Source organism: Alligator sinensis, unplaced genomic scaffold (assembly GCF_000455745.1).
Source record: "Alligator sinensis unplaced genomic scaffold, ASM45574v1 scaffold1003_1, whole genome shotgun sequence".
NCBI classification, from domain to species: Eukaryota; Metazoa; Chordata; order Crocodylia; family Alligatoridae; genus Alligator; species Alligator sinensis.
The window spans coordinates 771,014-790,140 of record NW_005842557.1 but is presented as its reverse complement, the minus strand read 5'-3'; the positions used below and the strand labels follow the sequence as shown (position 1 = coordinate 790,140).

General features: G+C 39.8%; 1 protein-coding gene across 40 annotated transcripts in view; it reads right to left on the bottom strand.

Annotated features, from left to right (window-relative positions):
- LRRFIP1 (LRR binding FLII interacting protein 1) overlaps window positions 1-19,127 on the bottom strand; it is a 105,231-nt gene that overhangs the window by 31,981 nt on the left and 54,123 nt on the right. For 30 of the 40 annotated variants that reach the window (XR_003095982.1, XM_025213944.1, XM_025213941.1 and 27 more), the window contains 2 exons: window positions 17,658-17,735; window positions 3,623-3,655 (listed from right to left, as the gene is read on the bottom strand). Coding sequence is in view for 39 of the 40 variants with exons in the window: in XM_025213944.1 (XP_025069729.1) it covers window positions 3,623-3,655; window positions 17,658-17,735 (111 nt within the window). In the remaining variant the exon portion in view is untranslated. The remainder of the gene's footprint in view (window positions 1-3,622; window positions 3,656-17,657; window positions 17,736-19,127) is intronic. The other 10 variants (XM_006032259.3, XM_025213940.1, XM_025213939.1 and 7 more) reach the window with 1 other exon arrangement.

Here is a 19,127-nt window from a genome sequence, read left to right as displayed (position 1 = left end):
AGTATTCAGGGACTTGAACAGTTCCCTGTTTACTTGGTCCACACCCTTCATGATTTTACAGATCTCTATCATATTCCCCCCCTCAGCCTTCTTTCTTCCAAACTGAAGAGTTCTAGTCTTTACAGTCTTTCTTGGTATGGCAACTGTTCCAGGTCCCTTATCATTTTGGTTACCCTTCTCTGTACCTTTCCTAATTCTACTACATCTTTTTTGAGATGTGAGGACCAGAACTGTACACAGTATTCAAGATGTGGGCACATCCCGGATTGGCATGAAGATGTTCTCCTTTTTGTTTTCAATTCTTAATGACGTCTTAATGATGTTGTTTTCAATTCTTAATGATGTCCAACATTTTATTGGCTTTTTTGGTCACTACTGCACACTAAGCTGACTTTTTAGAGAACTAAGTACAAATGACTCCAAGGTCTCTTTCCTGAGTCATAACAGCTGGTTCCCAGGTGCATTACCCCTGCACTTGTTGACAACAATGTTCATCTGCCAATTTTTTTGCCCACTCACTAAGTTTGGTGAGATCTTTCTGCAGCTCCCCTCAGTCAGCTTATGACTTAGCTACCCAGAATTGTTGGGTATCATCTGCAAACTTGCTCACTGTGCACTCCCATTTCCAGGTCATTGGTGAAAATACTGAACAAAATTCAGCCCAGCACAGATCGCTGCAAGACCCTATTTTGACCTCCCTCCAACCTGAAGAGTGATCATTTAGCCCCATCTTTTGCTACCTATCTTTTAACCACCTCTCAATCCATAAAAGAATCTTCCCTCCAATCCTGTGGCAACAGTTTTTTTAAAAAGCCTTTGGTGAAGGACCTCATCAAAAGCTTTTTGGAAGTCCAAATATATTTTGTCAGCTGATCCCCCTTGTTCAAGTGTTGTTAATACCCTCAGAGAACTCCAGCAGACTAGTGGGACAGGATTTACCTTTACAATAACCATGCTGATTCTTCCACAGCAAACCATATTTGTCCACGTGATTGCTTATTTTGTTCTTTATTACAGATTCTACCAACTTGCCAAGGATGGAAGCGAGACTCTTTGCACTGTATATACAGGATCACTTCCGCACTAATTTTTGAACAGCCCTGTTAAAATGTGGCACAAGAGCTGGATGCAGAACTCATATCAGTTTTTCCTACCACTCATGCAGGCCACACAGAAATCGAGGTCACTCCCTACTACTCTGTACACCCAAGAACTGCAATAACCTTCTCTACCAGAGCACTGCACTGGAAGCCTAGGTAGGGTCCCTTGTCTCCTATGCCCCTGCAATAGAGCAAATTACTCCCAATACTAATAGAAATTGGGTGGGGTAACTAATAAAAGCCAAAGAACTGTATTCTCATGGCTGCACCTGGTCACAGGCAGGGAATAGGGGCAGCAGGGACACCAGCTGAGGACTTGGCTTTCCTTTAATAAATGAGTTAGGAAAAGAATTAGGAGGTGGGAATGGGGGAATAAGCCCAGTTACAAGGAGAAAGAAAGCCTGCTCCTGGTACAGGCTCAGGAGCTTCATGAGGGCCCAGGGAGAACTCTACAGAAGAGCTGTTCTGAAAGGAACTTGGACATCTGCCCAGGAGGGACTCAAAGTCTGAGCCTGGGTTAAGAGGGTGATGTATAAACTGAATTTTCCTTGGAGTTTTTTCTGAGGGTAGCTGATGTTCAGGGGCTTTAAGGAGAAGCCCAGGATCTCATAACTCAGAGAGATGACACGAATCAAGAAGATGACCAGATATGGTATTGAGAACCAGTATTGAGACTGACTATTTGTTTGGAACTGTATTTGCCTTGTTTGAAATTTTGCTGCTAACAAGTTCCTCAGAAACAGTGGGATGAAATGTGATCTGGCTGGAGAACTGCAAGAGGCAGACAGATGACTGCACAGGCAGGTTAGCAATCAAGAAAGGGTGCTGGACAAAGGCAATAAACCCCTCTGTCAAGTTAGAGAGTGGGCGCTGGCAGGTACTTTACCACACACCCCCAAGTCTTTTTCAAAGATATTGTTTTCAGGTATATAGTCCCCCATTCTCTATGTCTGGCCCGTACTCTTGGTTCCTTGCAGACCTTGAATTTAGCTTATTAAAGAGCATGTTAGCTGAATGGGTCCAGTTTATCAAGTAACCCAGATCAATCTGTATGAGTGCCCTACTATTATCCATCATTCCATTAATCTGTCTCTGCAAATTCTAATCAGCAGTGATTTTATATAAAAAAACAACAACACTGAATGGTATTGGGCCTAACATTTATCCGAAATTCTAAAGAGAAGCACTCCTGTTTAATGTTGACTTCCTCATTGACAAATGCTTCTTGAGACCAATTATCCAGTTCTTAATCTATTTAGTGGGCGCTTTATTGATATTGTACAATATTTTGAATAGTCTTGCAATCAGCATTACATGATGACAAGTCAACTTTCTTACAAAAGTGTACTACCTCTGTGCTATAATCAACCAAACTTTCCATCCTTGTATTTCTGTATCTATAAAAAAAAAATCAGAAAGGAGAAAGTTTCCAAAATACCATGCTGTTTGTGAACTGTCCTAGAAATTAAAGTTCTTACATCATCCAAGCAAAATAAGTGAAAAGCTAATAAAGGATTCAGTTTATATATATAAAACTTTCTCCATTCTGATTCCTCCAGCAAAAGACCAGCTTATTCTGATCAAGAAGCTCCACTCAGACCTAAAGACCCTTGGATAGAGAGACAAAAAGTACACTACTTATTCAAATCAGACAAGTAAAATTGTAACCCTGATGGGTTAATTGTATCCACTTGGATGGGAAAGTCCTTATTTCAACTGGCTCCTTAAATATTTCTTCAAATGTTATTGGAAATTAGTCATGATGACAACTGTCAGTTTTTACTTTCAAATCATTCTAATAGTGTTGAAATGTGTCAGCTTAGTTTAAGATTAGACTAAAAAAAATACTGCCAGCATAACTGGGTTTGGCAACAAAAGCATCTTCTTTAAGAACTGGTAAAATAATCATTTCCCCACCAGCCTGGACAAAGATGAAGATTTCAAGCACAGATTTTAATCATGCCAAGAACTTTAACAGTGCCCTGTAGGTGTTTCTCCCCCTGCCTTCCTGACACTACCAAGTGACATTTGTGCTCCAAAACTCATATAGATACGTTTAACAAAACTCCACTGTCAATCTTTTCCCTTGTCATTCATGTTTTATGTACTTTCCAATAGCAGCATTAGAACGTTTTGAATTCTGCATAAGAAGTCCACCTCCAAAATAAAATTTAAAAAAAAGCCAGTGCTATTTTTTTTGCATTTTATGTAAACAAATTACATTATAGCAGTATAATTAAAAATGCTCTACTGAATATAAAGATATTCTGTTGCTTTACCTCTAAGGAATTTAGGGTCTAATGTCCTGTTGAAAGTCATTAGGACTCACACTGCTCAATTAAGGCATTTTTGAAAAATCTGCTTGTCAAGCTGAAATAATATAAAGCTATACTACCTATAATACCATGCAGTCATATCCTGCAGTGGATTTTATGCAAGATTTGTGCAAATACAGTGTTGATTCCACATATGGAAATGTGACGATAAGTGATTATCAATATAATTCCTATCAGCTTTCTTACCTTCTCAAAGTCTTTTTCTGGCCTTTCTTCAATCTGCAAACAAAGAGAGATTATTTAGACACAACAACTGGGTAAAAGAGGACACAAAGAAGACCAAGATTGACGGCAGTTTGCTTTTAAACTGAGCTGTGTCAGGGATCTTAGAAACATTCTTCACTGGCAATTCATTCTGCACAAAAAGCAACTACGGCACACGGTACTGCACCAGCAATGGGAACACTCATCCCTGAAAAGCTCTCTTGGGCATACACAATATTAAGGTAGGTTTTCTTATTAATTTTTAGAACTGTTCAAGTTATATAAACTAGAGGAATGCCTTTATTTTACTCAAAGTCATGCTTGATATAGTCCAAAACCATACAAAATGCATGAATCACATATGAAATAAGCCTGAATCTACTTAATTTAGTAACTTAGTGTAAGCATACCATAACCACATTGCAGAACAAATGTTTTTGTTGTGTTTGATTATACATTTAACCACAATATTATATCGACTTACTCGTACTCGGTTTTATCCCTGCAGGAATTTCTATATAAACAGTAAATATGCAAAATAGCACTCAGGAAAAAGAAAAGCTTAAAGTCCACAGTGCAAACGAAAAATATTTTTTTCCTGGAGTAACAAAGTTGAAAAAAATTGCACTGAACATTTGCTGCATTGTCACCTGCAGGTGCAACAAAACTGTCAGCAGCACAGTCCTTGAGAACATCCCTAGCTCAAACCAAAAGGAAGCAATTTTCACTTTCCGAAAGGTTATTAAAAATAAGACTGATGACAATCAGATACCCAGACTATAACATCTGCATGAAGTCTGAGCTCTTTGCTTCCAATAGCCCCCTAAAATCACTGCCCCTTCTTTCAAACAAGCAAAGCACAAGGTTGCAAAGGGACCCCCCGCTTAGCATTCCCCCCATCCCTGCTACCCCACGTTAGAAAGCTTAAAACCTCACTAAGACGTATTTCAGACATAACAAAGGGAAGTCTCCATCAATACAAATGAAGATATGGTACCCCAAAACAGGCAGGAACAACAAAGACAAGGAGATACGTCAAGGAGACACGTCAAGGAGACAAGGAGGACAAACTAATGATAAGCTGCAGAAATCTTTAGAGAAAGTTCTGACATTGACATATAGCAAAGTTAAATATGGAGTCTTAAGAGACCTGAAGGAATAGCCTGGAGATTAACCAAAGAGACTTCTTGGTATTCATCAAGAATACAAAGTTAACATAGTTACAGTTAAAAGAAAGTAGTTTAAGACAGGATGGGCATAATTCTGCAGCAGCTGTGCTCTTAAAAATGGAGAAAATGAGATGAGCAGAATTTCAGAATGAGGATTAGAAAAAATAGATAGGGATAAGGAGAGAAGCCCCCCTAGTAGTTTGCGTAAATCCTCCCAGGTAACTCATGATCAGATGATAAATCTGCCCCTAATTACAAGGTTTAAGATTACAAAATGTGGAGAACATACCTTCCTATGGGCTGCAAAGATGCAGTTCAAGAAGCAGTTCAAGTTTTCCAAAGGAGAGCATAACTATTTTCAATTGGAGCTGTACAGGAAATAGGTATTCCATTTCCTGAAAAGTTGTATGAAATTAAAAGGCAAGAATTCTTGCGGGTGAGGAGACACAGGCAAGCTTTTGGATATCACGGTACCCTCTATTGGGCTATGATGAGGAGAGGGGGATCTGAGGAAGGATACTGCAATACCTGAAAGCTTGTCTAAATTATCTCAACCATGCTGTTGGCCCAATAAAGGTAACACCCACCAAAACTCTTGCCTTTCCCACAAAATGAAACTTTAATAACAAACTCTATTTTTGCTCAACTGAAAAATGTGCAGGCCCTCTCCCGATCCCATCCTTGTTGCCATGTGCGGGCGGCGGGGAGTGATCCGGGCCCTTTTTCGCTCCGTGCGGGCTGTGGCCAGCAGCCCGGGCACGCTGGATCGGAGAGAACAGGCGACACGCTAGAATTAGGCACGGACGCGTAATGGTTGATTCAAGATTGTTTACTTACACCGAAGATGGTCGCGGTGTAGGCTGGACAGTTTCCCAGGCACAGCTCCGCTTAAACCCTCGTTTGAGGACTCAGACAATATTCGATCACTCCCACAGAGTTGTTGAGGCTCCATGGATCCTTTTGTTCACTCACAATTCACTCACACGAAGTTTGCTAGGCTCCGTGGGTCCTTTTTTGTGCGCAGGGAGAGGGATACGTCGAGGATTGCAAACGGCGACGGGGAGAGGCTAGAGGCTGATCAGACCCCTGTTGCCTGCTTTAAATGCGCTGGGTCCGATACGCTCCGCAGCGCTTAGAGATCTTCACACAGTGTGAAGTCTCCTCCTCCTGGTGTTTGTGGAGTCCTCCCTTGCGAGGGTTCTCCTCGGAGTTCTCCAACTTGGGCGGAAACCACCCAAGCCTTTTATACGGCTAGCAAGCCAATCACTAGCTGCCACGTGTGAATAATTTCACGCAAGCCAATAATGGGGCTCAAATTATCATACAAATGGCGGGAACTCTTTGCACCAAGCATTTCTTAGCTGCAAAGAAGAAATGCACACTGCAAAGAAAGCTACAATTTGGCGGGAAAATAATTCAGTGGTGCCAAAGCACAAACAAAACAAAAAAATCACACCCTTGGGTTGTGACAAAAAATATTGTGCCAATTACCATAATTAAATATCTAAATGAAAAGTATTTTGAAGAGGAAATGCAGAATATTTCATTTAATTTCCTTAAAACAATTTCATTACCATAAGGAAAAAATTAACTGTCCAATTCTATTTGGAGTTCAGCAAGCTGCAGCCATGGGGATTGGAAATACAGTGAGGAAACAGTGAAGCTGACCAAGAATTAAGCAGAAATCAAGCCGTGTTTCAGGCACAGTTAGTTGTAGATACAATAATTTGAAATGAGGTACTGCAGCACAATGCATGACATCAAAAGCCAAAGAAACTGAACTTTCAAGAATTTCCAATAAGCTCAGCAGTTGTCAGCATTTCTTCCTTTTAACATCTTCTAAAGCCAGAAGGCTATTTTAATGTCATTAAAAAAAAGAGCACTAATAAAACAACAAAAATCCATTCAGATTATTTCAGTTCAAGTGAACATGTATGTGCATGAATGGGAGGTATATTCCCCTGTGAAAAAACATTCACCTGTTTGGATATGAACATTTGATAAGACATGCCTAGTTTGATAAATGAGTAGAGTGAAACTACCAAGAGCTTCAGAAATGGAGCCAGCTAGTTATGTGGTGTACAGCACGTATGACAATAAAAAGATCAATTAAATAAAACAATAACTTTATAGTGTCACTAAAACAAAGTTCTAATTTGTAATGATTAATCATTCACTCATGATGTTTACAGAGCAGTGATTTACAAATGTATTAAAGCTTCCTAAAGACTAGGAAAAGTCTGACAGCTCTGGTTACTCTTGCTTACTCTGCTGGTCTCCAGAAGAACAGGAAACTCGCTTCTCATTTTAAAGCAAGAAAGCTGTCTTGCCACAGAACAGAATGGATTTTTGATTTTCAAGCTAAGTCTCCATCATCCAGCAGAGGGAACTCTTGGTATTCTCATGTAATTCTTAAGTACATTACCGTGGTGGAAGCTCCTGAATATTTGAATCAATCAGATACTATTAAAGGTGATGGGTCAGGAAGAAAAGTTTATCTTATTCCGAAGTTGCACAAAGTTCTTGCCAAACAATGCACAACTTTCATATTAGCTTGCAAAGACTGCTATTACACACCTCACTGAAAACCACTGAACTGCTTCCAAATGACTCAATCTACCTCTTCTTATAAAAAAGGAGTTAATAAACTCACAACACTTAAAATATGAAGGCATAAGATACTTGCCGAATAAGTAGATATTGACAGACATGCCAACAAAGATACAAAACCACTGTTCTTATAGAAATACAATTAAGGGCCATGTATATAAAGTTGTAATGGAATTGACCCTCAGGTCACTGCTTACAGATTATCACCTGCGTTACCATCGCTTAATGTGATCTGGGGTTTTTTTTTCCTTGCACACATAGGACATAAAGGGGAGGAAGTGGTACGTAGAATGCTTTTCAAGAAAATTCCAATGTACATCAATAATTCAGCAAAGGGGACAAACTTTTCTTTTTAAAATAAGCAACAGCAAAGGGATCAAAGTTCAGCTTCTTTCAAACATTTTTTTTTTTTTAGAATAAAACCAGGGGTGCGTGTTACTAAAGAGCGTCAACAATATCAGCAGACAAGGTTCCTTGTGTGAATTTGATATCTTTTATGAGACCAACCCAAATAGTTGGAGAAAAGTTATTAAGCAAGCTTTCGGGTTCAAAAACCTTTCGTCAGGCTAAGGAAGTTTCAGCAGTTGGTGTATCAGAAGCTTCATGCAGCTGGAAGCTAAACAGCAGGCTAATTCTACAAGTCTATATATGGAAATATTACCTATTTTTCATAAATAATAAAAAGAGAAAAAAGTATTGAAGCTTAATGCATTTGAAACTTGTTTCCCTATTCCTTCCCTATTCTTATTTCTGCCGATTGTTTATTTGTCATCAACTCTTCAAATACTTTGTGTCTCTATTCATCCAGGTCCAGCATCACAACCACAAACAACGTGCCACTGGGCACTGATACAGTGCCTTTCCCCAATGCCTTCAAAATGGTTTACAAACATTTAGGCTGGGGACAGACATTACACATAAACCGGTTTAAGTGATCAGAAACTGATTTAAACGTGTAACGGAACAGATGTTCAGTGCACATAAACCAGTTTGAAAATGGCTAAAACCAGTTTGAGATAAACCTGTTTGAATGTCATATCAGACTTAATTGATGTGGGTCAAACCAGCGTATGCAATGCCTGTCCCAAACCCCTTGCTGGTTTAATTTAAACCAGAGTCCCCCAGCAACCTAGCATGCTCTCTGGGCTGGCTGCGCCTCTGCTCCACAGCATGGCTGTCCCCTCCCCTCTGCTCCCTGGACAGACCTCTAGCAGAGTCTTGCAGGCACAGCAGGGTCTTATGTCTTCCCTGTGCCCTACTCCCCCAGCCCCATCATCACTGGCTGCTCAAGTAGGGATCCCTTCCTGCTCTCTGCCACAGCATGAACCATAGCCAGCATGTGGTATGCTAGCTAATGCTGTGTAAAGCTCCAGCAGAGACTGCAGACGCAGCTGGGTCTGCCTGGCTTCCCCCTGCCTTACCCCCCACACCCTGCTCAAGCAGGAAATCCCACTCCCAATCTCCCACAGCACAGACCCCAGCCCCACGGACCCTAGGCATTTGGTATACTAGCTAATGCCAAGAGGTGTCTGTGTGCGTCTCTCTCCAATTTCACTGGGGCAGGCAGACAGAACAGTGACTGCTTAGGGCTGTTTGGAGCTAATCACCAGGTTAGCCAGTAAGCTGTTTAAGAAGTTTGAAGTAATAGACAGAGGCCATTGTTTTGCTAATCAGGTGATAAAGACTGTTATCACTATCAGCCCCCCGCTGGCTGGCTTGCTTGCCTGTCAGTTTGCTGTAGACAGTATGACAAAGCACAGAGGGAGACTGAAAAGCTCTGTATCATTAACAGATGCATGCACTGTAACCCTTCCTCCCCCCATCCCTTGCCTCAAAGTGCTAGCCCAGGGCTGGGGGCTGGCAACAGTCCTGTCCCTTTAGCAGACAGAGGGGAAAAGTCTGGGACCGTGAAGGCAGACCTCCCTAATGAGAGTCCTGCCAGGGCCTGGCCACACCCCCTCAGCTCAGCTCCCTGCAAAAGGGAAGGGAGGGCTGCTCTAGTGCCCCTCAGCTTCTAGCTTGAGCCACTGCAGGCATGCGCCTGAATTTCCTCAGCCGAGAGAGACTCTCTGTCTGGTTTCAAACCAGTTCAGCCTAGCCACATTAGACTAACCTGCAAAGATTAAATCAATTAAGACTCAGGCTTTTTGAACGTCAGCCCCTAGCCTTACTGGCAAGACTTGAATGCCCCTGTGAAGTAGGTACATATTATACTCAGCTTGCAAGGTAAATGGGGGTCAAGGGAGTTGTAATTCCATATGTTCACCATCACATGAAAGTGGTGAAAGAATTAGGAGTTTAATTCACATATTCCAACCATCAGTCTTCTGCACTAGGCCACAGAACAGGTATTTACTGTTTTAACAAAAAGATGCTAGAGGACTCCTCTCTAAGTGTGCTGAGGTGCCAAAAAAACAACTTGAACATGCTGAATATATTCACTGGATTGCTTTTCAGCTCCATCTCAGTGACAAGTATTGACTAAGATTACCTTCCCCATAAGGCAGCATGGTTTTTTCTTCTTTCCTGTGGCCTTATTTTCTATTATTAATACTGATATGCTGTTCAAAGTCATTCACCTTCCTGATGAATTTCCCATTGGTGCAACAATTCATTATATTGCTTAATCTTTTATGCTCTATAAAATGAGTACTAGGAAAGAGCACCACGTCCGAGGCAAACATTCAGTACTTTGAAATGAGAGCTAGCAAAGCAAATCATTGCCGAAAATTCAAGTCATAAATGTAATAAAACACTGGGATAAGGAAAAAAAAAAAAAAGTTACTGTAATAATAATTGTGACTTACTCCCTTATATAGACATATGATTGATGTAAACTCACTGAACTATAGTCTAACAGAGGCAGGACTACAAGTGTACCTGTTCCTGCCACTAAATCCTACAGATCTTTCCAATGCAACATAAAGGCTCCTGTGGGCTAGGAATCAGCTTAGAGGTTTTAAAAAGTCATTAGTAGAAAACCTTTCTGAACTGTGTCAAGACTGAACGGGGTGTTTCTCAAGGACTCGTTGTAACTTTCCTATCCGAGGAATGCCAATCCTTACTTTGTACACAAACATATCACCAGCTTCTGGAATGTAAGTCAGCTCTGCAGGGAGACCTGAGCTCCAGAGAGCCTGAAGCACAGCCAGTTCTGGCCACTCTTCAGTGATTACTGCTGACAGCCCTGGTGTACGAGTAGTCTTAAAACAGTACAGGATGATGGGGCCAGATAAAAAGTAATGACAACTTGGGGGCAAAGTGTAAGTGCACACATACATTCTGGGTAGAATTCAATCCACCTCTGCTTTCACCTCTATTGGTTCATTGAAATAGTAGGGAACTCTTATAGCAGGGGTTCCCAAACTGGTACACATATGCCAGGCATCTCGTGGGGGGGGAAGTATACGAGAGACAGTGTAATGGTGGATTTAATTATAATAATAATTGCCATTTACAGGGTTAAAATATAAAACATATGCTGGTAGGGGTACACAGGCAGCCGGTAAATCTGGAATGGGGTACACAAGAAGAAAAAGTTTGGGAATCTCTGCCCTACTGTATGAGTAGTCACAGCTTTGTTCAAGTATTATACCAGTCTGCTGTATCAGGACTACACATTTTCTTAATAGTTCATTTTCAAACTCAAGATGTAGGATGACAATCATCCAGTACGCTGTCCCCCAAAGCTACACACTGGCTCTGTCCATGCCATCCTCTTGTTAGCTCTGTTTGAAAGTCTGTCTCTTTGGAATCCAGTTCCACTGTGCTCTCTATCTTGAGACTTATCTTTTGACACTACTATACCTCCTAATGGATAAAAAAATCGAAACATTTAAGTTTTCAGACTGCTATTAACATATATTGTAAAATTCTCTCATCTAGTCTTTTAATTTGCTGGGTTTGGGGAAATCTATACATGTGTAAGATTTGCTTCCAATTTTGTCTCTGCTACTGAAGATTTATGAAAAGTGACATTTGTCAGCATTGGCCCTACAATCCATATTTTATTCAGAAAAGGACAGCACTTACTGGCACATTAACCTGCAATTAATGTATATCTAGATAAACATACAAAGCATACATATCACATAATAATAGTGAATCACACGATAATAGTGATTGAGTGGGGAATGCATTCATCTACAGTAACAGGAATCACTACTTTCAAGTTCTTAAAAAAATCCAAATACTGAAATTAATATTTCACACACACAATTTAAAAAAACAACAACATTAGAGTGCATTTCTAAACCCAAATATGCACATTAAAAATATCACTGTATTGAGGCTCAAGAATGCAGATTTACAAAGATCTATGTAAAAGCCGCTACTGATATTTTTATACAAAGGTGAAAAATAGTGATAGAACTGGAAATGAAGTTCTGAAAAAAGGTTTGGGGGCTCAGAAACAGCAGCTCAGTAGTGGGGGAAATAGTGTTTGGGAGATTAGTGTTTTTCAGTGACAAGACACTCAAAATATTAGATTTTTCACAGCAATGTCAGAAATAACTATACCCATAAAAATGGCAAAGACAAACCTAACCTCACTGTGACCAATTCTTATAATTTTTAATCACAGTGTCTAGACAACACAAAACATAAGTGCTAAAGTGAGTTAAACCAATGGTCCATCAAGCCCAGTATCCTGTCTCCAATCCTTTTGGCAGGTATGCCACAAATTAGCCCTGTACCCTGAAGTGCCACTCCAATCCCTTTCCCCTGCCCAACCTTCTGCTCTGCTTTCTGCTCCCAGACTTGTGCTCCATGCTCAATTAGCTGCTTTGCTTTTTGCTTTCTGCCCCATTTGCGATCATGTTGCCTTTCCTCCTGGCAGTCTGCTACGCGCCACACAGAGGCTGCCTATGCAACCTGCGGTACCTGTGCCAACAACTGTCCTTGTTTTAGAAGGACAGCAAACCCAAAACCCCTGTAACAACCCCTAACCCTTAAAGGGACTTTTTTCTCTGCCTCAGTGCAGCCCAAATGGTTAGCACCTCCATTTCTCCACTGCAAATATCCTACAATGACAGCAGCTCTGGTTATAAAAAAAATTCTAAGACAATGATAAATATGCCTCCTTACTTAGAAGCAGCTTCACATTAACTACTCAAAACTTATAACTAACAAGAAAAATAAGTTACAGAAATCAATTTCAATGTTAAGAATTCAAGGGCACTAAGCCTAAGCACCTTAACAGCATTCCCATTAATTCAAGTTCTCTTTGTTTCTGTTGGGGATGCTGAAATTCAGGTCTAAAAGCTTCTCAATAGTTACATTATTGATATAAGATATTCCTGCAGAGCCAGGAGAAAATACAGTGTAATCAAATAAATCATAAAAATTGCTCATTTATTTATGGGCTGGATGCCTGGAGTACTTTAGCTGTTTACTAAAAAGCTTTATGTGTCTCTTAAAACTGGAAATAGCCCTGTCCTTTAAAGAGGTTCACTTTTAAAGTATCAGAAATTTGTCTAAAGATACCATATCTTTAAAATACATCCATTTCAAATTTATTCTTCAAGAGTACAACCCCCCCCCGAAGATTTGTTGTTTTTTTTTTAAAATAATGCATTTTTATTAAATGAAAGACATTTGTTTGTTTGTTTTTAATTATGATATTACAATTACATTCTTATTGGAATCCTGACAGGTCTAGATTTAGTCTTGGGAATTTACTTTGGACGGATAAACAAAGGAGTCTTAGGATTCTCTGGGAAAGTTTTCCATACCATGTTTTGTACATGTACATGCTTTATAGAATGGGTAGCCAGACTTGATATAAGTGACAGCCACTGGACTATAGAGACATGTTCCTACCTTTGCTCTAATGAGTCTAGAGAAGGAATCCAATTCTTAACTGTAGAGAGTCCCAGTTTCAATAGGAAGAGTATGGAGAGCCCTCAGTTCTGCCTAGCCTAAGGTCTAGTACAGTGGAAGGAGAAGGGGAAGGCAACCTTTTTGATAGGCATGCCACAAATTAGTCACCCACCCTTCAAGTATCACTATAATCCCCTTACCCTGCCCAGTCTGCTTGCTCTACTTTGTGCTCCTTACCTGAGCTGCTCCTCTGCTTTCTGTTTCCTGCCCTGTGTTCCCTGTCTGATCTCCTGCTGTTTCCTGCCCTATTGGCTGCTGTGCTGCCTGTCCCTTCCTGATCTGTAGGGATCCTGGTTTTCCCCAGTTTAAAAAAAATCCCCAATTGTTGGTTAAAAAAACATAACCCCAAATCCACATTTTTCCATGATTAAAATGAAACACCACTATATATATATATATATATATATAAAAACCTCTCTCTTTCTATATATATAGATATATAATTATATATATTTTAGTGCTGTTTCATTTACATCACAGAAAAATGTGGATTTGGGGTTACCTTTTTTAACCAAAAATTGGGGATTTTTTTTTTTTTAAATTGGAGAAAACCAGGATCCCTGCTGATCTGCCACATGTCACACACGAAGACCACCCATGCCACTTTTGCCACAGGTTGACCACCTCTGGTCTAGTGGTTGATTTAAAACCCCCTTCAGTTTAGGGCAGCCTAGAATCTATATATCCAATTTATGGGGAAGTACTCTAACCGACAGGTAGATTTTTGGGGCTGTGAATCCAGTCTTACATACATACCTAAATGCAGGTTAAATCCAGCATTTGAGATGTACCACTGCTTTCAGCATTTCTTATTGCCTGCCTGAGTCCACCCAACTCACACTTAAAAGGACTGAACATTTAGATGCCTAACTCAGGTTTTCAACTGCAGCTTCTAACTTAGGTCTCCAGTCTCAGGTGTGGGAATGGTTACCACTAACAACATGGAGTCCCTATGTGAAGACTACTCTAAATAAACTCATTTTGATGGGAGTTAAGGATAAGCAGCTACTGGTGAAGTAAATGCAATTTCCAGAGGGCTCTTTTACAAGATTTCCTATTGTAATTCATACATTTTGACGCATTAGTCTGAAACACCATAAGTCTACCAAATCAACCTGTAGACAGACCAACCAAAAAAGTTACCTGAAGAAGGATTACTGGTTTCAGATAAAGACCAGTTTGCATTCATTTAAACTGCACTTGTGTGAACCTTAATGGATTGTAATTAGCGGACTCAACTTCTAAATTACACTAGGTGTGTGGCTTGCTGAAAGAAGCATGTAGCACATAAATAAAGACAAAATGATTGCCTTAGATTAGCAAGAAAAGACTCTAGGTTATACTAGAACACAATGAGAACAAAGTATAAGAAACCAAATGTCTTACCAAATATAGGGAGCACAGCAGTTATCAGGTCTTTTTAGACTCAAGTCACCCCTCCATAACTTTTCTGAATTGAGCAGTACCCGACTTCAAAAAGTAGTTTATTACAGTTTATTGATTTACAATTTATCATCTCCTCACCCCCTGTGTCACCCTTGAAAGGCTGTTATGGCACCCCACAATGCTGCAAATCTTTGTTTTAGACAACAAAATAAGCAGTCAGATTTTCAAGAGCTCCAGACAGGGACTGGCTGCTGGAAAAGCTGACCATGAACTCTTTAGAAAAGGTGGGAAAGGGTATGGAGAACCAATGGCCTCTATTCTTTTTTTTCATCTTTCCTTTGACTAAAACTCCACAGTCTAAAGCCCTTGTTGTTACCTATTGGCAAGATCTCAATTTTTCGCTTTACTCAATGCCCTCTTGTCCTCTCATTTCCACTAACTCTTAAATATTCCTTATTTTGACCATACTTTTCTCTTGCTTCTTTATGTCACAGTACAAAAATGCTCCCACGGTCTCTATCTTGCAAAAGAAGTCAGCTCCACTTGCCTTCCATCCAAACTCCCTTTTTAATTTCAGTTCTTCAGTATACTGCCTGCTCTCTTAGAATAGCTCCCATCTGGCATTGGAGCTCTCTGCCCTGCTGAAATGGCTCTTAGCAAGATCATTAATTTACCACTTCCCATCTATGTCATTTTGTTATTATTTACATATATTACAATACTGTGAAGCCCTAGCCAAAATCAGAACTACAATGTTCTAGGTGATGGATATGTAAAAAGATGTCCTTGTCCTGATAAAATCAAAATATAAATAAACACGAGAAACAAAGGATGGAAGAAAGAATGATTACAGATGGAGAATCTTCCTTCAGAGACCCACATATTGGCCACCAGAGCCATCTGCCCCTGCAGCCTCTCTTGCCAGCCCCAGAAGCATGGGAAGAGCTGTGCTGAAGTGTGGCCTGATGTCCGTCACCTGCCTGTGGCAGAGAGTACTACCTGGAGATCTGGAGCCAGCACAGGGGGAGGAAAGAGGGTTCAGGAAGCTGCAAGAGTGGGAATCCCTGGAAAAATACTGGAAATAGGGCTTTGAATTGGGGGGGAGGGGGGGCAGGGAGGAACACTTCCCTCCTTGCACAAGGGCCAACCATTGTATCACCATTAAAAGGATTTTTCTGCACCCCAATTGAGAATCACTGGTAACAGTGTAGTAATCTGTAGGTTATTTATGACCCAGTATGTAAGTATGTAACTGAAAATGTACTTGCACAAACACAAAATATTCACAACAAAAGGGATTATTACCAAGTGGGATTAATTTAACCAGCAATAACAAACTACAGTTATATTTCATATAGAAAGATCACCCAATAACCTTTTAACTTGAGTCACTCACACAGTCAGAACTTTACACATTTGTGCACAAACTTAGGAAAAAAGCTTGAACACTAAAAGCAGATTTGTGCGCGCGTGTGTGTGTGTGTGGGGGGGGAAATCACTAAAATCAAAATCAACACAGGATACTTACAATGGTCTACAACATTAAACACTTTCTAAATGCTCAGACTGAGAAACTGAATTTGACATATGGAATAATGAACATAGTAGGACCCCCAACTATAATGCACTTTAAAAGGAAAAGGAGAACCTACATTAGCATAGCTGTTCCAAGTTCACAATGTACTCACTGCATACACGCATCAAATTTTGCATCACCTAGACACCCACAATCTTTCTATACTTCATACTAAATTTGGTATTCCAGAGTATTTTGTGGCACCATCATGTTGCTGAGACAGTTTTTTTTACCTTGTGGGTGATGGAATGATATCATCTGGGATGACAGTTTGAAAAGACATGGCCAAAAAATGTTTACCTTTAAACTTATTCACAGGGTCCTGTTATTTTGCAACAAAGCCTAAATAGCTTTCCTTACATTCCAAGTTCTAGATATTTGATTAGATAGCTTGATCCTAATATGTAAAAGGTTATATAATTAGCCAAGACAACATTACAGGAAATGCCTTTTCTGGTATAAAAATAGTCCAAAACACTAAAATAATTGGAGTTTTGCTTCCTCAATTGAGGAAAAGCTCAAATAATCAACATGCTATTTTTTTTTTTTTAACTAAAAAATGGCAAGTATGAAGCTCCCAAGAGGGCTTCAAGGACTGTACTTTGGCAAGTAACTCCAACATTCTCTCTTTTCCAAGAAAATTAAAGGAAGCAGTGTTGACATAAGCATTGCTACTGAATAGTTCATCTCATCCACTTAAACTTCAGCAGTAGTCTCTTGTTGGTAGGACTAGTCTTCCATCTCCCAGGTGGCTGGTAATAATTCCCAAGACCTTTATATAAAGGGGCTGGATTTCCCAATGTAATAATACACCTCATAAGATTTAAGACAGCTCTAACCTCTCACATAATGAATAACTAGTACCGTTTGCTGTAATTCTTACAGAGTCCTGAGTCAAGTGCTCTCTGCTGGACTACGGTAGGTGCAATTTTGAATCTGTGTTGAGGGGTTTCTCCAAATAAGAGGCCACTCAGAATTCATTGCTCTTCTCTGCCCTTGAAAACAACTCAAACCGCACCATGTGAAGATGGTAAACTGCCCTACAGAGATCCTCACCATGGATTTTACTGAATATTAGGGAAAAGATGTGAGCATACCTGGGTAATTTATTTATAGAACACACTATAGACAGTAAGTATGTTTGTGCCTGAGAAGACATCTCAAATTCATTGGATAAAAGGTCTGAACTAAGATTCAGGTAGTTCCTTTTCTTTCATTCATTCATTTATTCTTAGTTATTATAAATATTGTACTACAGATCTCATTAATTCTGGGGTGGAGTCAGTTTTCTGGACAATACATAATGACCTTTCTGCAAAAGTACAGCAAAAGCCTTGGTGAACAGAGGAATGAAGCAGTTATAAAGATGAAGAAAAAAGAAAACAGAAGTGCTCACCACTGGACTTGCTCGAGCAGAACTGGCTCTTGAAGATGTCCGAGATCCGGAACCAAGGTAGCAGCTGTATTCAGAAGGCTGACCACATACACCCCAAGAACACAGCAAGCAAAGACAGGAAAACAGAGTTAGAACAGCAGAAGAATCAGAGCAGCACCAGTTCAGCATAGTTAGAAAAAGGGTTACATGACGCTGGACAAAGAAAAGCAGGGTTAAATTTAGAGAGGAGCTACTTAACATTAAACATCACAAAAGCAATAGGTATAGTAGATGGACCAAGAAAAAAGCTTTTGATTGAGGACATTTTATTTATAAATGTATTAAATAAAAACACCCCTCTTTTTCAATATGTATAGGTTGATTTCATCCCATCTGCTCAAATGAAATATTACCTTCCATCTCTGTTCAGTTCCCCATCCTCTTAAGCAACACCAGGCAGTTATAAAACTGATACTTGTTCTACAGGCCAAAGCAAGAAACCACAGATACTGGTAAGTTTCTTCTGAACTAATTTTGCAAAAAGGTCATTTTGATTGTTAACGTAGGAACTGAATTGTGTTTACTTTGTCCTTCACCAACCAGTAAAATTTATGACCTGCTACAGTTCATATGCTGCTGAGAGAACAAATAAGATTTAGTACCTTGAAGGTGAGCAAGTTACTAACCTTGTCTGAAATGTGTCACTAGGGCAGGGCAAAGGTTTGTCTGAAATGTGTCACTAGGGCAGGGCAAAGGAAGAAGAAATTTCTAACATGTTTTCCCCATGTTTTGTCCCTCCTTCAGTACAGCCATAAGCTTAGAAACTGTGTCTGCAAGGCATTGCCTTTAGCAACCAACAAGAGCCACAAAGGAATATAAAAGAAATACCAAGCCATGCTTCTCTAAGTATACAGCATAAAGTGACAAAAATCTCACTTGTGCACATTAACTACTGAACTTTGTTTGACAAGTCATAGCAACAAAAAGCTTTCGAACAAGCTTGAGTATTCTTTATTCATTTTTTACTGTATTCATTCTCAAAGATGCTTCAAGTGCTATAGAAAACAAATTGTAGCACATACCTTGATATCACTCTTTAAGAAACCCTGACATCTGCATACTGCTTTATCATTTGTATTAAAAATGTACAGTTGGTATAATAAAAACATACAAGGTGTTTAACTTGTACTATGAAAAAGTTAAATTATTTATGCCAGTCTAATACAAAACTTCCACTGTAGACCATTTCTCACTTATGCAGTTTCTCTTCTTGCTTTAACCTTTATAACCGATGCATTTGATTGTTTAATTTTAAAAGATCAACAGCATATGGGAAACATTTGAGAGCTGTCACAAAGCACAGGAAAAGGTGGATTACTGAGTTAAATGCTGTCTGCTCAGTGAATTTGGAACAAGGGAAGTCTAGTTCAGTTTATTTGCTCATTGCTTGGACTAGTGGCATTCCACCATCCTTCAGAAAATCCTCCTTAG